This window comes from Hemiscyllium ocellatum, chromosome 3, assembly GCF_020745735.1.
Source record: "Hemiscyllium ocellatum isolate sHemOce1 chromosome 3, sHemOce1.pat.X.cur, whole genome shotgun sequence".
NCBI classification, from domain to species: domain Eukaryota; kingdom Metazoa; phylum Chordata; class Chondrichthyes; order Orectolobiformes; family Hemiscylliidae; genus Hemiscyllium; species Hemiscyllium ocellatum.
The window spans coordinates 101508141-101529158 of record NC_083403.1 but is presented as its reverse complement, the minus strand read 5'-3'; the positions used below and the strand labels follow the sequence as shown (position 1 = coordinate 101529158).

At 40.2% G+C, this 21018-nt stretch overlaps 1 protein-coding gene across 1 annotated transcript in view; it reads right to left on the bottom strand.

Moving 5' to 3' along the window:
• col21a1 (collagen, type XXI, alpha 1) overlaps window positions 1–15671 on the bottom strand; it is a 457104-nt gene extending 441433 nt beyond the window's left edge. Inside the window, exons 1-3 of the mRNA XM_060854885.1 lie at window positions 15484–15671; window positions 13429–13553; window positions 8806–9366 (exon numbers count right to left, since the gene is read on the bottom strand). Of these exons, the coding sequence (XP_060710868.1) occupies window positions 8806–9366; window positions 13429–13553; window positions 15484–15671 (874 nt within the window). The remainder of the gene's footprint in view (window positions 1–8805; window positions 9367–13428; window positions 13554–15483) is intronic.
• Between the last annotated feature and the right edge of the window lie 5347 nt (window positions 15672–21018).

Sequence of the window (21018 nt, the reverse complement as noted above, 5' to 3'; positions counted from 1 at the left end):
GGGTCGGTGTGGACTTGTTGGGCCGAAGGGCCTGTTTCCACACTGTGAGTAATCTAATCTAATTGGGAATTAGAAAGAAGGTTGATAGATCCTGGATTTCAAATGAGTCCATGGATTTTGCTCGACAGACACCAGTGAAATGGGAAGCTGGATAGAGACCTATGAGCTTGGGTAGACACAGGGGTCCCTTCAACAGACAGAGATGAACCACATAGGAGGAAGGCTCACTTCCTACCTCACAATACCCCGCACAGTGAAAGCAGCTTGGTTGACTGCCTTGCTTCTACCATCCCCTGCCACACGTACTATACTGACATATTTGAAATGGGGGAACTTAAGTGGTCATTCATTGGCCACTTACATGTTCCAACAGGTTAATTGTGCCTTGCCCACCAACCGTAATGTAATAGAATAGTTATGGGTGAGCCATGAGGCAGCAAGTGAATCACTCATTTTATCAACTAATCCATTTTGAAACATGCTGGCATTTGTGGTTTGTAAAATTCATCCCATGTGAAAATCTCTGCAAGATTTGACAGATCAATTATTCATTATAAGACAGATTTTAATACAGTTTAACACAATGTTAGATGAAACACATTAATCAGGTAAGGCTGAACGTTTGACATTAGTGTTTTCAAATTAACCTTAGCACTGATTTTGAAAGAGGAAATAATGTTCAACTAACTTGGAGTTTTTGTGAAGAGGTGATTAAAAAGGTTAAAAATTACAAAATATCAGGTTATAGTCCAACAGGTTTATTTGGAAGTATGAGCTTTCAGAGCACTGCTCCTTCATCAAGTGGCTGTCCGATGAAGGAGCAGAGCTCCGAAAGCTAGTGCTTCCAAATAAATTGGACTATAACCTGGTGTTGTGTGATTTTTAACTCTGCATACCCCAGTCCAACACCAGCATCTCAAAATCGTGATAAAAAGCGTCAAGGAAAGAAATGCTTTTGACATGGTATACATGAATTTCCAGAAGATGTTTGATACAGTGACACACTACAGACTTATGAGGCAAGTTAAAGGTCACAGTAGCTACTTGGTACAAAATTAGTTGAGTGATAGGAAACAAGAGAGTAATGGTCAATGGATATTTTTGACAATTAAATTAGATTACTTACAGTGTGGAAACAGGCCCTTCGGCCCTACAAGTCCACACCGACCCGCCGAAGCGCAACCCACCCATACCCTACCCGGAAACCAAGTGCTCTGGTTTCCTCCCACAATCCAAAGATGTGCAGGTTAGGTGAATTGGCTGTGCCAAATTGCCCACAGTGTTCAGGGATATATAGGTTAGGTGCATTAGACAGAGGTAAATATAGGGGAATGTGTCTGGGTGAGTTACTCTCCAGAGGGTCGGTATGGGCTTGTTAGGCCGAATGGCCTGTTTTCACACTGTAGGGATTCTTCTTTGAAGCAAAGATGATGTGAGAAAAAAATTTCATACAGTAAGTTGTTAGGGTTTGAAATGTGGTAGACGCAGGTTCAGTCAAGACATTCAACAGGACATTGAAGATTACTTGAACAGAAATGGTGTACAGGAATATGGGGAAAAGGCTGAGAAGCCGCAATATATAACAGGACTTGTGTATGCATAATGGGCCAATTGCTTCCTACACTGCAAAATTCTGCAATTCTGTCTTCTCACAAGGTAAATGAAAATTAAGCAAAGTTTCAAGGGTTGTCAAGTATCAAAATAACACACATTTCTATAGCAGGCAATACGTGAAAACACAGCACAACATAAAACTATCCTGCTATCAATCCTATTCTTTCCTCAAGCCATTCTTTCCACATTCTTGCTTTTATAGACTGCAATCAATTATAGAGGAACCCCGATTATCCAAGTATCAATTATACAAATTTTGGATTGTACGAAGAGGATCTCAAGGTCCCTACAGAAACATCACATCAAAGAGGTGTTACCAACACTGATTGTATCTTTTGTTTACAATGATTAAAAATGAACTCAGCTTACTGAAATGCTGCTGAGTACAGTCCTGGAGATTGATGGGACCCCAGGCACTGCCTTAAAATGACTGACCTCCCGCTCTCTCTCTCTCCCTACACTTTCCCTGTAGTTTAGATTAGATTTCCTACAGTGTGGAAACAGGCCCTTCGGCCCAACAAGTCAACACCGACCCTCCGAAGAGTAACCCACTCAGACCCATTCCCCTATATTTACAACTGACTAATGCACCTAACATTATGGGCAATTTAGCATGGACAATTCACCTAACCTGCACATCTTTGGACTGTGGGAGGAAACCCACACAGACACTGGGAGAATGTGCAAACTCCACACAGACAGTTGCCCAAGGCGGCAATCGAACCGGGGTCCCTGGTGCTGTGAGACAGCAGTGTTTACTACTGAGCCACCGTGCCTCCCCTAGCTCTACACAGGGGTGTGCCCTAACCACGCTCCCCCCCTCTTCCCCAGATAATGTCTCCAACATTGTCCTGTACAGGGCAGAGTGGGAGCTTGTCAAAAAGTTGTGTGTGTGGCTGCGTGCAACGACAGCAGTAGTCATGCTGTTGGTGTTCAGTCCATCTGCTGTCTCCATTCCGGGGGCAGAGGGAATGGGCAGGGGCACGTGATGTGGGAGGTGCAGGAGTGCAGGGCGGTGGGGGGGGCGTTTGTGTGGTGTGCTGCTGCCTAGTCTCCTGAACAGGGAGCAGACATGGCAAGTGCTCACTCTGTCAATCCCATTGAAGTGAAGCAGTGACGGGGAGAGGCAACAGCAATGCTGCAGGTCCCTTACACATTGTGTGTCTGCTTAGAAACAAACCCTGAGACAGAGAGAGGGAGCAAAGCAGGCAGAGCGAAGAAAAAGGAAACTTAGGAAAAATCCAACTCCCAGAAAAGAGGTTTTGAATCAGTTTTCCGAATCATCATTATCCAAACAAAATATTGCCCACCCATCTCACTCAGACAATCAAGATTCCTTAGTAGTTACATATAAGATAATGGATGAGAATATCATTCAGTAGTTTCACTTCCTGCTAGATCACAGAATCTCCCATCATGCTAGATCACAAAATCTCCCAACTGTTTCTTAACTAAATTCTTGACAATAGTTCTGAATTTGCATCTATCTACTTTTAATCCATGCAAATTCACACAATGCAGTAATTTATTTTCAAGTACTTTTCTGCAACTACAGGCTGAAACTTAATGTATTTTTGTCTAAGTGTGAGTTTGTTGGATAGAATCTGGCCATGAGCCTAGCAAAATTTCACACCGCATGTTACCAAATAGACCTTATGAACTACCTACCTCAAGACTCTTAGTCTTTCCTCATAAGACCTTCCCTCCACACCAGGCAACATCCTAGTAAATCTCCGCTGCACTTCTTCCAATGCTTCCACGTTATTCCTATAATATAGTGACCAGAACTGTATGCAAAACTCCAAGTACGGATGCACCAGAGTTTTGTACAGCTGCATCATGACCTCATGGATCCGAAACTCAGTCCTTCTACCAATAAAAGCTAACACACCGTACGCCTACTTAACATTCGTATTAACCTGGGTGGCAACTTTCAGCGAAACTTTCAACTTTATGCACATGGACACGGAGTTCTCTGTGCTCATCTGTACTACCAAGAATCTTACCATTAGACCAGTACTCTGTATTCCTGTTACTCCTTCCAAAGTGAATCACCTCACACTTTTCCGTAATGAAATTCCATTTGCCACCTCTCAGCCCAGCTCTGCAACTTATCTATGTCTCTCTATAACCTGCAACATCCTTTGGCACTGTCCACAACTCCACCAACTTTAGTGTCATCCGCAAATTTACTAACCCATTCGTCTATGGACTTTTCCAGGTCAATTATAAGAATGACAAACAGCAATGGCCCCAAAACTCCAGGAAGAACTTTCCCATTAACCACCATCTTCTATCTTCTTTCCGCTAGCCAATTTCTGATCCAAACCACTAAATCACCCTCAATCCCATGCTTAAGGGTTTTCCTTGATCCGACCTGCCAAAGATTTCTCATGTCCCCTCTTGGCTCTTCTTAGCTCTCTCTTTAGATTCTACCTGGTTAACTTGTAACACTCAAGCACCCTAACTGAACCTTCATGGCTCATCTTTACATAAGCCTCCTTCTTCCTCTTGATAAGACATTCAACCTCTTTAGTAAATCACAGTTCCCTCACTTGACCACTTCCTCCCTGCCTGACAGGTACATACTTATTAAGGAGAACAGGAGCTATTCCTTGAACAAGCTCCACATTTCAATTGTGACCACCCCGTGCAGTTTCCTGTCCTATCCTATGCATCCTAAATCTTGCCTAATCGCATCATAATTGCCGTTCCCCCAGCTGTAACTCTAGCCCTGCAGTATACACCTCTCCTTTCCAACGCTAAAGTAAATATCGCTGAATTGTGGTCATGACCACCAAAATGCTCACCTACCTCCAAATCTAACACTTGGCCTGGTTTATTACCCAGTACCAAATTCAATGTGGCCTCACCTCTTGTTGGCCTATCTATATACTGTGTCAGGAAACCGTCCTGCACACATTGGACAATAATTGACTCATCTAAATACTCGAAATAAAGCGTTTCCAGTCAATATTTAGAAAGTTAAAGCCCCCACAACAACTACCCTGTTACTTTTGCTCCTAGCCAGAATCACCTTTGCATTCCTGTCCTCTACATCTCTGAAACTTTTCGTCAGCATATAGAAAACTCCCAATAGATTGACCTCTCCTTTCCTGTTTCTAACCTCAGCCCGTAACACCTCATTAGATGAGTCCTCATCAAACGTCCTTTCTGCCACCATAATACTATCTGTGACTAATAATGCCACATCTCTCCCTCTTTTACCACCTTCCCAGTTCTTACTGAAACATCTAAACCCCAGAACCTGCAACAACCATTCCTGTCCCTGCTCTCTCCAAAGCTTCAAAATGGCCACAGCATCAAAGTCCCAGGTACCAACCCATGCTGCAAATTTATCTACTTTATTCCGGATGCTCCTGGTGTTAAAGTAGACACACTTCAAACTACCTCCTGTACACTGGAGCTCAATTCAGGTTCCCACCTCCCTGCTGAATTAATTTAAATCTTCCTGAAGAGCATTAGCAAATTTCCCCCACAGGATATTGATCCCCGTCTGGCTCATGTTTGTAGAGGTCCCACCTACCCCAGAATAAGCCCCAATTATCCAGGTATCTAAATCCCTCCCTCCTGCACCATTCCTGTAGCAACATGTTCAACTGCTCTCTCTCCCTATTCCTCACCTCGCTAGCACATGGCACGGCTAACAAACCAGAGATAACAATTCTGTTTGTTCTAGCTCTAAGCTCACACCCTAGCTCCTACTCAGCAGTCACAATAGGATGTCCTCGGTCTGTATTCACATTGACTGCTTTTTAGAAGCAAAAAACAGAAATTGCTAGGAAAACTCAGCACAACTGATTGCACCTGTGAACAAAAAGTACAGTTAATGTTTCAGGTGCAGTGACATTTCTTCAGAACTGATCGTAGCTAGAAAAAGTTTATTATACATGTTGAATTATTGAACTCAATATTGAATTCCAAAAGCTGCAGAATCCCCAACAACTCCTGAAATGAAAGTCAGAATGGGTACTTGGAGGTCCAGCATGCTACTTGTTCTTCTAGACCACCATCTAGGCACCAACATTTGTTGTATGCACCCATGTTCATGGATGCTGGCATAGACACATGCCAACCTTTCCTTACCATTATGGCACATCTCCAATCCATTTAAAGAAGACTTTGTTGTGTAATACAACACTTTAGGGTGCTCCAACAACTCTGGTCCAAGGACATGCTGGGACTTATACCCAACTGATGGATTTGGTCAGGCTGCATCTCAGGGCCGCTGGCTTTTTTAGTGCTCACTCACTTTGCACCTATCTGGATGCTCACAAAATCCCTGCCATGCCTTGTCTTTTAGATGTTTGCCCCTCTTCAGGCAGAGTTTGAAGACCCACGGAACTACTGAATAGCCTTGCCTCTTAGCAGGGATACAAAGCCAAAAAGCTTGCTGAATTGGTCAGCAGTCATTATTCAAGGGAACTTGAATGGTGAAGGTCTCAAGTTTGAGTTTCTCATTTAGCACATTTCAAGACATATTGTCAGATGATGTTTGGATGATGAATGTTGTATTTTCACAACATCATTAAAGGGTGTTTAACCATGGAACTATGGATATGATTTTTCACTGCTTGTCAACTACAAGAGAAACACCAGGAGCAACACCAATCGCTCTACATGGCCTTCATCGATCTGACCAAGTCTTTTGACATTCCTGAAGAAGGGCTTATGCCCGAAACGTCGATTCTCCTGTTCCTTGGATGCTGCCTGACCTGCTGCGCTTTTCCAGCAACACATCTTCAGCTCTGATCTCCAGCATCTGCAGTCCTCACTTTCTCCTCTTTTGACTCAGTCAATCAGGTAGTGCTATGGAAGACCCTCTCAACAGGCTGGCTGTCCCATGAAATTCATCAATGTCCTCACCAATGGTAATATGACAGAATCCTTTGAAGTCAAGAAAGGGATCAAGCATGAATGTATCATTGTCCCCATTCTTTTCTCTATCACTCTTCAACTTGTCAAGAACAAGCTTCACAATAGTGTGGACATTGTCTACGGGATGGACAGAAAGTTTCTCAACCTCAACTAGATGAAATCCAAGATGGAAACCATTTGTGGAACTTAATTATGCAGGTGACAATGTCACCTCTGATCTCTTGAAAGAGCATCGTCAAGCTTTGCTTAATACCTTTACGAAAACACAGCAAAGAATTGGTCTCAGCCTCAACCTCAAGAAGACAAATCTTTTACAACCTCTCCCAAGACAAGTTCTGGTCCATTCCTTCATTAAGACCAATGGAGAAATCCTCCCAAATATGGAACATTTCCTCTACCTTTCATCTAAAGTGGATATCGTTGCAGAGATTCAATATCACATCCAATCTGAAAGTGCCACCATCAGTCTCCTCAGGATGAGGAATTTCAACAACTGTGACATCCGTGCTGATATCAAGATCCTTATGTATAAGGTAGTCATCCTTCCAACTCTTCTATCTGGCTCCACAACCTGGACCAAATATAGACATCACATGAGGATCCCTGAGAAATACTATCATCATATGGATTCTCCTCATCAGCTGAAGGACAAGCACAGTAAAATCAGTATCCTTGAAGCAGCTAACAGTATCAGCATAGAGGCCACAATCAGATAAAACCAATGCCAGTGAGCCGGCCACTTGTTTAGGATGTCTGAGTTCTGACTACCAAAACAAGTCTTCCTTGCCCAGCTCAAGGAAGGTACTTGAATGAGGGGAGGACAAAAAAAGTGTTTTAAAAGCTCCCTGAAGCCATCCCTCTAGAAATGCAACATTAGTGTCAACAAATGGGAGACCTTAATTGAGAAGAAACCTGAAATGACTTTGAGGAAACTCCTGTATGAAGGGACACTATTCTGAGAACACCCAGCCGTATGTTTGAGGAAACCCCTGTACGAATGGACACAATTCTGAGAACACTCAGCAGAAGAGGAAGTGTGGAAAAGGAACCGGAGAAAGGAATGCCAATGATCTCGAGGCTAACAATCAATACCACCTCCAGGAAATACTTACCAAACGAGTGGTCAGAGATGAGGCTCTCAAATTTGACTCTGAATTTCCTAGATAGACAATCATGCTCATTAATGACTGTTTGTCAATGGCAACAAGCAACAGATGTTGATTAGGAGAAATCAGATGGAATCAGATATTTAGATCGTGCATGAATTTGAAAGATCTGTACACATTAATGAAATTTAAAAATGTCCATTTCCAGAACGAAACTATTAAAAAGTGAATACAGTAGCATAAATTCTTGAAGGTTAGAATTCCTCCCTACATTCTATTTAGTACACTGTTCAACATTTCTGCATCAAATTCTTGCGTGCACTATATTATGTTAAGTTGTTAACCAGTATATTTTAAATGGACGTGGCATAAGTATGTTAACTAATCCACTAAAAGTAAGATTTGAAATTTTTATCTCATTCACAATATGGAAGCAAAATTACAAAAAAAAAATGTTTTTTTGAAAAATGCATTTGATCCTTCCCTGTCTCTCAAGATTAAATACTTTAAGGAATGTTTGCAAAACAAAGATTACATACAAGTTTGACACAATTTTAAACTTATCTAATAAACCCTAACATGTAAAATAACACCAGTTGTTCATTTCTTAAGATCAAAAATCAATATCACTGTTTTGAAGCTTTCACTTACTTATGTTTATCAGCAAAAAGCAGAACTAGTGATAAAAAATTGCCACGCCCATCTAAAACCTGCTTCTCTTCTGCTTTGGATTAACCAGAAGCTGGAATCTTGAACACATATAGAAGTTTACTACATAGCAGGACCTATTATCATTGTGCCAACTGACCAGGAGTTCCATGAGAATGGTAGCAACTCAATAGTCATTCTCAAGTCATGTAGTATTGAGCTACATAAATACAATGGTTTAGCTTCCCAAAGCTTCCTACACAAAAATGAACACATAATTATAAAAATAATTAGACTATATTAAGAAAAGATAATGCATTTTGCATGTAAAAGATACTAAATTATAATCTGTGTGAATTATAATCTTATACTATTTTATCCAGGGAATTATTACACTAATTTGAGCATCTTTTTAATCAAAAAAATGCTTTGTTAAAAGAATTGTGGCTGTTATTCTAAGATGAATTTCTTTTGGGGTGCCATCTTCAACCTAACACAAAAATGTTTTTCTGACATACATGAAGAAGAAACTATTTACCTTCACAAAGCTTTTGTTTGATTGTTTCTCTAATTTTGGTTATACCGCTGTAATCTTCAACATGAAACACGTATGTGGATGAAGGTTTATTTGCAATTGCTTGAAGTTCTGCATCTTCTATTTCTTGACCAACTCCAATTGCAAACAGTATAATTTTCTTTTTCCTTGCTTCCTCTGCTGAGTCCTTCACATCATCTTGGGATTTTCCATCTGTAAGTACAACTGCTACCTTTGTCACAGCATTAGCAGCCCTGGTTGAGGTAGCAAATACGTAGTTAACTCCAAATGTTATAGCTTTTCCTGTTCTTGTGTTTCCACCCCGGTATAATATAGCTTCCATTGCTTTCATCAAGTCTTCATTTGACCTGTATTTGTCCAATGGTATTTCTAGCAATGGATCATCACTATATTGTATGACACCCACCTGTGTAAATGTAGTCCCAATTTCAAAACTGCTGGATATGTTGACAATCCAGTTTTTGACAATTTCAAAATTTTCTGGCCCTACACTAAATGAGCCATCCAAAATAAAAACCAAGTCATTTGGAGCAGTTCTGCAGCCTAAAAGAAATGAAAAAAAACATGGTATTACTACGAAAGGAAAATGTACATTTTATACACAATATCATTAACAGTATTATTTTACGGAAATTTTAAAGAATCTGAATGTTACGCAGGTCTACTTTTAACTCAACTGGTGCCCCCACTTGTCCTTGTAAGTTGTGTTCATAATATTTGATCTGTGGGCCACAAATTCCTTGTTTCTTCTGAAGAAAATCTCTTGCTGCGCATCTCACAAAGGGTCCACCATATTAGTAAAACTAAATTTTGAGGTCCGCTGATATAAATCTAGATTGCATACAAAACAATTTTGAAATTATTAAACTGTGTTTGATGCAAGGGCCAGTTGGTTTGGTTTTCCTTATCATCATGGTCTTTTGTGAAGTTCTTCACACAGACTCCAAATTCCATCTTATGAGAAACTTATGCATGATATGACCAAATAAAGTTTTCACAAAATCCACTGAAGAAGATTAATAAGACCGCTCAGGACAGAAATAACACTTTTTAAAATTTGTCACCATTGTTTTTGAACACAGTTACATGAGCATGATTTATTACATAGCTTTGACATCAATCATTTTAGCATGGACTGTTTACAGTTGGTTTACACTTGAAGCTTTCTTCCAAATAACACCAACAATTGTAGTGCCTGGCATGCCTTCAAATTAATTATCCTAAACATCTTTCATTTAATGCTATAAAGGTTTTCATAACACAATTTCTGAGAAAATGTGACTTTATATATTCAAAACCAGGAAGTGATCTGATAATGCAGACAGCAAGACTGTTTCCATTTATGGGAGGTCCAAAACGAGGGACCATAAAGGCAAGAAGGTCACAGGCAAGTCTAATAGGGAATTAAGGAAAAACTTATTTATTCAAAGACACTGGTGAAAATGTGAGTCTTGCTACTACATTGAGTTATTGAAGCAGAATTGTATTGATACTTTTAGCAGAAAAAGGTAGTTAATACATGAGAGGCATAGGAATAAAAGGATATGCGAAGAAATGCAAATAAAGTAGAATAGAAGTGTATAGTGTAGGAAGCATAAAGTAATTGGGTTTAATGGTCTGTTTCCATGTCATAAATTTGATATAATGCAGATACGTATTTGTAAAAATACATTAAACCATAAGATCTTTTGCTGCTGCATCACGCTGAAACATGGTTTTTGCCACACCTCTCACAAAGTTACATTGATACGGTGGCAAAAAAAAGGCTGTGGAAATGCAGGAACATTATATATGTTTTGCTTTGCATATGTAGTGCATTAGTGTTTATTAGTATGATGGATATTTCTACTAGAAAACAGTATTGTATAGAATTGTTCACCTGGTGGTATTGTATCACGAGGAAAAACTCAAGAAGAGAGGGGAAACCATACGTATAATAGCCTGCATGTTTTCCTTCCATTTACGTGACCAAGTGAAAAGTCAGGTGGGCTCCACTATAGGTATATGTTCCTATCCAACCAATTTTTCTTTATTGACTGTACCTAGGCAATATAAAACCCTAAAGCGCAGGAACAGGAAAATCTGCTTCATGTATTCCTACAAATATAACATAACATGAACTATATAAATTGATGCTCATGTGAAAGAGGTCTTGTGAGTCCGATTAGAGTAAGGTTAATTTTGTCACTGTTTATCAGATTCATTGAATGAGATGTTGAATCAATAAGCATACACCAAACTCTAATCTTTTCCTGTGAAGCTTTGACTATTGAGAATCTGACTGATTTAACCAACAAAAATAAATCAAATCTGCTGTTCCTTGGTATGAATTACAAGCCCATGTTGTTAAATTGTGTGTTCCCATCTCAGACTCTTCTGTTTTTTGATAATAAAAAAAATCAGAGCAAATACTCTGATGCATTTAATCGATCTGAAGATGAACTTGACCACAAAGGTGATCATTGTACCTAATGAGCAATAACTATCTATAATGGGCGCAATGTGCAAACATAACAAAACAACTGCTGGAAATGAGCAGCAGGTACCTCACCATTTGGAAAAAGAGAAGGACAGACTACTTCTGAAAGTTTTATTCTTTTGCTGTGATTGTGGAAGCCTGAGAACGATAGACCAGTGAGTCTGACATGGGTGGTGCCTAAGTTGTTGAAGATGACTCTAAAAGATAGGAATTACATACATTTGGAGAGGCAAGGGATGATTTGAGATAGTCAGCATGGTTTTGTGCAAGGGAAATCATGACTCACAAATTTAATTTTTTTTTGATGAAATTACCAAAAAGATTGATGAGCGCAGATTGGTAGATGTTGTTCACTTGGACTTTACTAAAAAGTCTTTGCTAAGGTTCTGCATGGTAGACTAATTAGTAAAGTTAGATCACATGGGATTGAGGGTGCGCTTGCTAATTGGCTAGAAAATTGGCTGTATAGTAGGAGACAGAGGGTGGCAGATGAGGGTTGTCTTTTGGAGTGGAGGCCTGTGACCAGTTGTATTCCACAGGAATCGATACTGGATCCACTTTGTTTATCATTTATATAAATGACTTGGATGAGAATATAAGAGGCATGGCTAGTAAGTTTGCAGATCTCACAAAAATTGGTGATACTGTGACTGTGAAGAAGGTTATCTAAGATTACAAAGAGATCTTGATCAATTGGGTCAATGGGCTGAGGAGTGACAGATAGAGTTTAATTTGGATAAATGCTAGGTATTGCATTTTGATAAAATAAACAAGGGCAGACTTATAGAATTAATTGTAGGGCTCTAGGTAGTGTTGTTGAACAGAAAGACCAAGGTGTAGATACATAATTCTATGAAGTTTGTATTACAGATAAACAGGGTTGGCTAAGAAGGTATTTAACAATCTTGTCTCCATTGCTCAGACTTTTGAGTATAGGAGTTGGGATGTCATGTCGAGGATGTACAGGACAGAGGTGAGTCGTCTTCTGAAGCACTTTGTCCAGTTCTGGATTCTTTGTTAGAGATAGGATACTATTAAACTAGAGAGGGTTCAAAATAGATTAATCAGGATGTTGCTGGGAATGGAGGGTTTGAGTTACAAAAATAGGCTGGATAGGCTGGGACTTTTTTCACTGAAGCGTAGGAGGTTGAGGGGAGATTTTTACAGAAGTTTATATCATCATAAGAGGCACTGATTAGAATATCAAAGGTCTTTTCCCTAAGGTGGGGAGTTCAAAATTGGAGGGCATATTTTTAAGCTGAGAGAAGAAAGATTTAAAAAGGAAATGAGGGGCAACATTTTTTTACACAGACAGTTGTTAGTATGTGGAATGAACTTCCAGAGAAAGTGGTGGATGCAAGTGTAATTACAACGTTTAAAAGATAGTTAGGTAAGTACATGAATAGGAAAGGTTTGGATGGATAGGGGCAAAACGCAGGCAGGACTAGTTTAGTTTGGGGAGAAAGTGAGGTCTGCAAATGCTGGAGATCAGAGCTGAAAATGTGTTGCTGGAAAAGCGCAACAGGTCAGGCAGCATCCAAGGAGCAGAAGATTCGACATTTCGGGCATAAGCCCTTCCTCAGGAAGGCCTGAGGAAGGGCTTATGCCCGAAACGTCGAATCTCCTGCTCCTTGGATGCTGCCTGACCTGCTGCGCTTTTCCAGCAACACATTTTCAGCTAGTTTAGTTTGGGAACATGATAGGCATGGACTAGTTGGACCAAATGGTCTGTTTCCATGCTAGTTGACTTTATATACAGTTAGATCTGAAATGATAATTCAACTTTCTTCTAAATAATGTGTTCAGTTTATAATTAAATATCTATCCAAACATGCACATTTCAGGTAACTTGTTCATCCAGAAGAATCTACAAGGCTATCAGAAAGGATAATGGTCACATAAATTAGTCATGAACAAAGTTATTCCATCCCTTTTTTCAAGTACCATGCTCTGTAGAGTGAGGTCTACACTAAATCTCCTCTAGACTTTCAATAACCAAATAATATTACACATTTATCTGGGCACAAAGTAGAAAAATGTTCCACTGCCTAACAATGCTATTCATCACACTGACAAGCTAAATACCGCACACAAATAAAAATTAAAAGAAAGTCTTAGTTCCTTACTAGATCTTACATCATCCTTCACAGCTGTACTGAATTCTTGGAGCAGCAGCAACAAAAAACTGTTCAGGACAAGTTTCATGGCTTTTACATTCAGTCCCATTTCATAAGCTTTTGGAAGCTTTGGCCTAAGTCAGATCAAAAACTGAAAAGAAGAACAATGTCAAGTACTGATCATTTTACTGTTACAAAGTGTAATAATATTAATTTTGCAACAAACTAACCTTTTTGAAAATTGGATACAAAGACGCTTTAAACATGTTTCTTTAAAACTCACTCAACTTCTCTTACGGATATAATTGTAATTAGCCAACTGAAAAAAATCAAGACTGTACTTGGCTCAAGAAGGATTACAAAAAGGTATGCTCACACATGTAAAGATATCTGAAATTAAACAAACATTTCCACATTCAAAAGCAGAAGGTCATGACAATGGCTTCCTTGGAAATGTGAATAGTTCTTTACTATCTCACCACATCTGGATGAACTGAAGCCTTTGAGTCTGTTCACCATCCATAGAGTCAGAGAAGTCTACAGCACAGAAAAAGGTCTTTTGGCCCATTGAGTCTACACCAGTCAAAAACTATTCTAATCCCATTTTCCAGGGATTACTAGGCCCAGAGCAATGTATGCCTTGACATCGTTAGTGCACATTTAAATATTTCTTAAATATGCTGAGGGTGTCTGTCTCTACCACCAATGCCAACAGTGAGTTCCAGATACCCAACACCCACTGAGTGAAAAAGAATCCTCATATTCCCTCTAAACCTCCTGTTCCTTACCGTAAATCTATGCCACCTGGTCACTGATCTGTCCACCAAAGGGAAAGATCCTTTCCTGTCTACCCTACCAATGACCTTCATAATTTTATGTCTCCATCACATCATTCCTCAGTCTCCACTGCTCCAAGTAAAACAACCCCAGTGTATCCAATCCCAATGCATATAACCAGATATCTGTATACCCCTATAATCTAAGGCTAATCTCCTCACTTTTTAGCACCCCACCAATTTTCATATCATCCATGAACTCACTGATCAACCTTCCTACATTTAAGTCTTAAATCATTTATATACACCACAAACAGGAATGGTCCTACCAATGATCTCTGCAGAACCTCACTGGACACAGATTTCCAATCAAAAAATATCCCTCACCAATAAGCTCTGATTCCTGCCGCTCAGCCAATGTTTGATTAAATTAACCAAATTTCTTGTTCTTTTATGTTCACTATTGGAGACATTTCAAGAGCAGATTAATTTTATTCCTCAAAATTGTTTATAATAGTTTCCCCACCATTGAGATTAGACTGATTGGCCTGCATTTTCCTGGGTTTATCCCTGTCTCCCTTGTTGAATAATGGTACCACATTGACTGTACTGTCATCCTCTGGCATCTTTCCTGCGGCCAGGGAGGAGTTGAATATTATTGCAGCACTCCCATTATAGCCTCTCTTGCCTCATTCAACTGCCTCAGATGCATTTTATTGAACGCTGAAAGTACTTTTAAGCTTGCCAGACCACTCAAAATCTCTTGCCTACTCTAATTTCTTTAATACAATTCCTCTCCCTGATTTCTATAAACACATTATCCCTCTCACTTAACTAATTATTTAGAATCTACCTATATTCTCTAGTTTTAGATTAGATCCCCAACAGTATGGAAACAGGCCATTTGGCCCAACAAGTCCACACTGACTCTCCAAAGAGTAACCCACCCAAACCTATTCCCTTGCTCTGCACTTACCCCTGACTAATGCACCTAACACTATGGGCAATTTAGACTGGCCAATTCAACCGGTCTGCACCCTGAGAAAACCAGAGCACTCGGACAAAACCCACACTGACACAGGGAGAATATGCAAAATCCATACAGACAGTCGCCTGAGGCAGGGATCGAACCAGGGTCCCTGGTGCTGTGAGGCAGCAGTGCTAACTACTGAGCCACCATGCTGCCCATTAGGTCTATACACAAATTACCACTGTGGTCCTAAGTAGGCCCCACTCTTTCCCTAGTTATCTATTTTGTGAATTAACTTATAATTTTTCTCTATTTTACCTGTCATCATCCTCTTCTAATTTCTTTGTTTCACATTCTGTACTACTCGAGGGCTTCTGCTCTTTTGAGCCCTCGGTATCTGTCATCAGCCTTCCATTTTTTACTATATCCAAACCGAGATACCCCTCAATATCCAATGTTTGCTGTATTTGTAGGTCCCACCATTTATTGGAACATGTTGGTCCCATATTCTCTCTATTGGATACTTTCACATAACTCTGTTTTCAGTTCTACCCAAACAGCTTAATTTGAGGAGCCTTCTAAAATGCCATCCGTCCTTACTTCTAATAATTCATTTCATGATTAGTGATGCAATTTCCCCTCCTCTTTTACCTCCTTACCTGACAAACTTATATCCTAAAATATTGAGCTGTCAATCCTGTCCCTCTCTCAACTATATCACATGACATCATATCCCTATTCAATATGATCTGGCTGATTCTCAATCTTAATGTCATGTTCTTGCTTTCTACCCATACCCTGTGACGCTTTAAAAATCTAAAAAAAAACTTTAAGTTTAAAATTCTTGAATATATTCAGTGACTTGGTTTTCAGGCTTCTGTGGTATGGAATTCCACAGATTCACTACCCTTTGCATGAAGGAACATTTCCTCATCTCAGTCCTAAATAGTTTTCCCTCCTATCTTGAAACAGGATCCCCGGGTTCTATACTTGCAGGGAAAACTAGACTAGATCTTCCCTGCATTTAGTCTATTTAACCATGTTAGAATTGTTTACGATTCAATCATATCCCCTCTCATCCTTTTAAACTCGAGTGAATGTAGGCCCAGTTGAACCAATCTCTTCCCGCCTGTCAGTCCTGCCATCACTATTAAGAGCCGACTGAACCTTTGTTGTACTCTCACGATGGCAAATATTTCCTTTCTTAGGTAGGGAGACCAAAAATGCATGCAATAATCCAGATGTAGTCTCAACAAAGGCCTGTATAACTGCAGTGAAGACAGCTCCACCTGCCACTCTCAGATGATAATGCATGTTAGAGTCAGGTTTCGTCTATAACCAGGAGTCACAATGAAGTTGCTCTGCGAAAAGGTGTTGTGCAAGGACCATAGAACAACCTTATGATGATATCACAGAACTGTTTCTCACAATGTACTAATTACACAGTATAGACATAGCTATTCAGATAGAAAGGATAGAAAGGAGATAGACCAAAGGTGAAAGATCACTAAATGTAGATAATAAACCTTTGACGTACCAGTAAGGGCCAAACCTGGTACCTCTCAGATGACCATGAAGAGTTGTATTTAAATTAAACATGCAATAGAGTTTTACAGAAGTCTACGTTGGGAGACAGAGTTGCCTTTGCCATCTCTTGTCCAGTCTTTCTTGAACCAAAACATTCAGGTATGACATAAAAAGCCAAACAACAAAAGTTAAAGGAATCTGGGAATTATCAGCCAGCAGAACCAAAAAGGAAAAGGGACTTTCACTTGCACCCCAGAAGCTGCATTTAGTGTGAGTCTGATTCTCTCTCCAAAGACAAATGCTGATGACTTGGCTAAGATACAATCACAGCTGCTGAACACAGTTTAAGTTCAAGCCTTCACTCCAAGCACCAAAATTTTAACTACAAACTGCAAGCCAGTAACAATATGCTAAAGAACTGAACAGGATTTCATCTTTATAAATATCTTTAATCCTTATCAGCATTTCATCCTTGCATGCATCTAGTCATTATTATTACTCCAATAACTTATAGTAAACATCCACTAAGGATCAATTTTGGGAGTTTCATAAATAGTTTCTCTGTGAAAGCTCCAAGTAGTTATCTCATGCTATTCTCCATAGCTCTCCTCATTAGCACCACACCTCTATGACAACCCACACATGCTATTTTCCTTTGGTCAGCAGTGGAAGCACTCAACACTGCTATTTAAAAATAGCAATATTTTTAAAAGTTGTGCACCAGGTCAAATTTGAGTCAGAAGGTGCCCTTCAGGGTTCCTTTGTATGAAGAATTACCCCAAAGATGGCTAAGAAAGGGAAATTTACTATCCATTCACCACCCAGGACCTGAATGTCCTCGTAGACAGGTTGGTTCAAAGAATAGCCATCCACTTTCCTACCAGAGAACACGATAGCAACAGACTCTGCCAGCTTGCCACCCAGGTCAATGCATTATCTATGGGTATGGAGAAATACTCAGCAGTGGGACTCAGTTGATGACCATTTGTTTTCCTTGATGGTAAGTGCCACCATCTTCTTTCAGCTGCCTCCACGTCACTTTAAATTTGCTAGTGCATCCACTTCCCATTTTGAGGAAACACTTCATAGATGGTCGTGATATTATTATTAAAACGTAGCACAAAGCTGGTCTCATTCATCCAAAACACTTTTCACAACCTTCAAATTCTTCTGGCTTTGAATAAGACTAGCGAAACTGAAAATAATCCAAAATACAAAGAAAGAAACCCTGATTCAAGAACTTCTAGGCTGTATTATTTCTGCTAGTAAAAAATGCCATGTTGATGGAGAAAAATTCTAAATAATGGTCATCTTATCAATCACTCAATCATAATTGCCAAATTGTGGGCCTCTTTTTAAGAGAAGGGCCAGAATTTTTCGAGCCCCTGAATGATGTGGGCAATGGCAGGACTATTGGGAAAATATGGAAATAGAAAAATTAGTGGCTAAATTTTACCAAAAATTTGCTAAGGGTCAATTTTGGGAAATTCCACAGAATATTGAAACAAGACTAGGCCATTCAGCCTTTCCAGCTCATTCTGCTATTTAATATGATCTTGGATGATCAAACACTTCAATACTTTTATCTATACTATCCCATATGCATTTGCATCACTGGCAATCCAACATCTATCAGTTTTTACCTTAAATATAATAAAGACTGAGCTTCTACAACTTTCTGAGGTTGAAAATTCCAAAGATTTACAATTTGCCCGGTTAACTCCATCTGCCATGTCTCTGCCCAACTCTCCAATCTATCTGTATTCTGCTGCATTCTCTGACAGTCCCCTTCACTGTCTGCTACTCCACCAATCTTAGTGTCATCTGCAAACTTGCTAATCAGACGACCTATACCTTCCTCCAGATCATTTATGTATATCACAAACAACAGTCGTCCCAACACTGATCCCCGTGGAACACCACTGGTCACAGTTCTCAATTTTGAGAAACTCACTTCCACTACTACTCTCTGTCTCCTGCTGCCCCAGCCAGTTCTCTATCCATCTAGCTTGTACACCCTGAACCCCATGCAACTTCACTTTCTCCATCAGCCTACCATGGGGAACCTTATCAAACACCTTACTAAAGTCCATGTATATGACATCTACAGTCCTTCCCTCATCAATCAACTTTGTCATTCCCTCAAAGAATTCTATGAAGTTGGTAAGACATGATCTTCCCTGCTGAAAAATGTGTTGCTGGAAAAGCGCAGCAGGTCAGGCAGCATCCAAGGAGCAGGAGAATCGACGTTTCGGGCATAAGCCCTGAAGAAGGGCTTATGCCCAAAACGTTGATTCTTCTGCTATTCCTGAAGAAGGGCTTATGCCCGAAACGTCGATTCTCCTGCTCTTTGAATGCTGCCTGACCTGCTGCGCTTTTCCAGCAACACATTTTTCAGCTCTGATCTCCAACATCTGCAGTCCTCACTTTCTCCTAGATGATCTTCCCTGCACAAAACCATGTTGCCTCTCACTGATAAGCTCATTTTCTTCCAAATGTAAATTGATCCTATCCCTCAGCAATTTCTCCAGCAGCTTCCCTCCCACTGACGTCAGGCTCACCGGTCTATAATTACCTGGATTATCCCTGTTACCCTTCTTAAACAAGGGGACAACATTAGCCATTCTCCAGTCCTCCGACAGCAGCATGGTGGCTCAGTGGTTAGCACTGTTGCCTCACAGCACCAGGGACTCAGATTTGATTCAGGCCTCGGGCAATTGTGTGGAGTTTGCACATTATCCCTGTACCTGCGGGGGTTTCCTCCCACATTCCAAAAGGTGTGCAGGTAGGTGAATTGCTCAAAGTGTTAGGTGCATTACTGAGGAGTAAATGTAGGGAAATGGGTCTGGGTAGTCTTGCTGGGCCACAGTACCTGTTTCCACACTGTAGGAAATCTAATCTAAAACCTCACCCATATTCAAGGATGCTGCAAAGATATCTGTTAAGGGCCCTGTTATTTCCTCTCTCACTTCCTTTACAACCTGGGATAGATCCCATCTGGACCTGGAGAATTGCCCACCTTAATGCCTTTTAGAATACCCAACACTTCCTTCCTCCTTATGTCAACTTGACTTTGAGTAATCAAACATCTATCCTTAACCTCAACATCCGTCATGTCCCTCTCCTTGGTGAATACTAATACAAAGTATTCATTAAGAATCTCACCCATTTTCTCAGACTCCACACATGATTTTCCTCCTTTGTCCTTGAGGGACCTTTCCCTAGTTATCCTCTTGCTCCTTATATACGAATAAAAGGTTTTGGGATTTTTCTTAACCCTGTTTGCTAAAGACATTTCATGACCCCTTTTAGTCCTCTTAATTCCTTGTTTAAGATTGGTCCTACTTTCCCGGTATTGTTCCAAAGCTTTGTCTGTTTTCAATCCCCTGAATCTTATGTATGCTTCCTTTATCCTCTTAACTAGTTTCACAATTTCACCTATCATCCGTGGTTCCCTAAACTTGCCACTTTGATCCCTCATTTTCATAGAGATATGTCTGTCCTGCACTCTAATCAACCTCTCTTTAAAAACCTCCCACACAGATTTACCTTCAAACAGCTACTCCCAATCCACATTCTCCTGCTGAATTTTGCTATAGTTGGCCTTCTCCCAATTTAGCACTCTTCCTTTAGGATCACTCTCTATGTCTTTGTCTATGAGTATTTTAAAAGTTAGGGAATCATGATCACTATTCCCAAAGTAATTCCCCTACTGAAACTTCAACTACCTGAGCCAGGCTCATTCCCCAACACCAGGTCCAGTATGGCCCCTTTCCGAGTTGAACTATTTACATACTGCTCCATAAAACTATCCTGGGTCCTCCTTACAAATTCTGCTCCATCTAGACCTCTAACACTAAGTGAATCCCAGTCAATTTTGGGAAAATTAAAATCTCCCATCACCACCACCCTGTCGCTCCTACATCTTTCCATTATCTGTTTATACATTTGTACCTCTACCGCACATTTGATGTTGGAAGCCTGTAGTACAGCCCAACATTGTTACCGCACCCTTTCTATTTCTGAGCTTTGCCCATATTGTCTAGAATGTCCTGTCAGATGAGGTAGTCCAAGATGCAACTTCAAACAAATGTCTGTTGATATATTCACAGATATATGAATTGGCTGGGAACAGAAAGGTACGGTCCAGATACAGGCAAAAGGTTTTCATGGTTCGGTTCGCCGAGCTGGAAGTTTTTGTTGCAAACGTTTCGTCCCCTGGCTAGGCGACATCATCAGTGCTTTGGAGCCTCCTGCGAAGCGCTTCTTTGATGTTTCTTCCGGTATTTATATTGGTCTGTCCTTGCCTCTTCCGGTTGTCAGTTT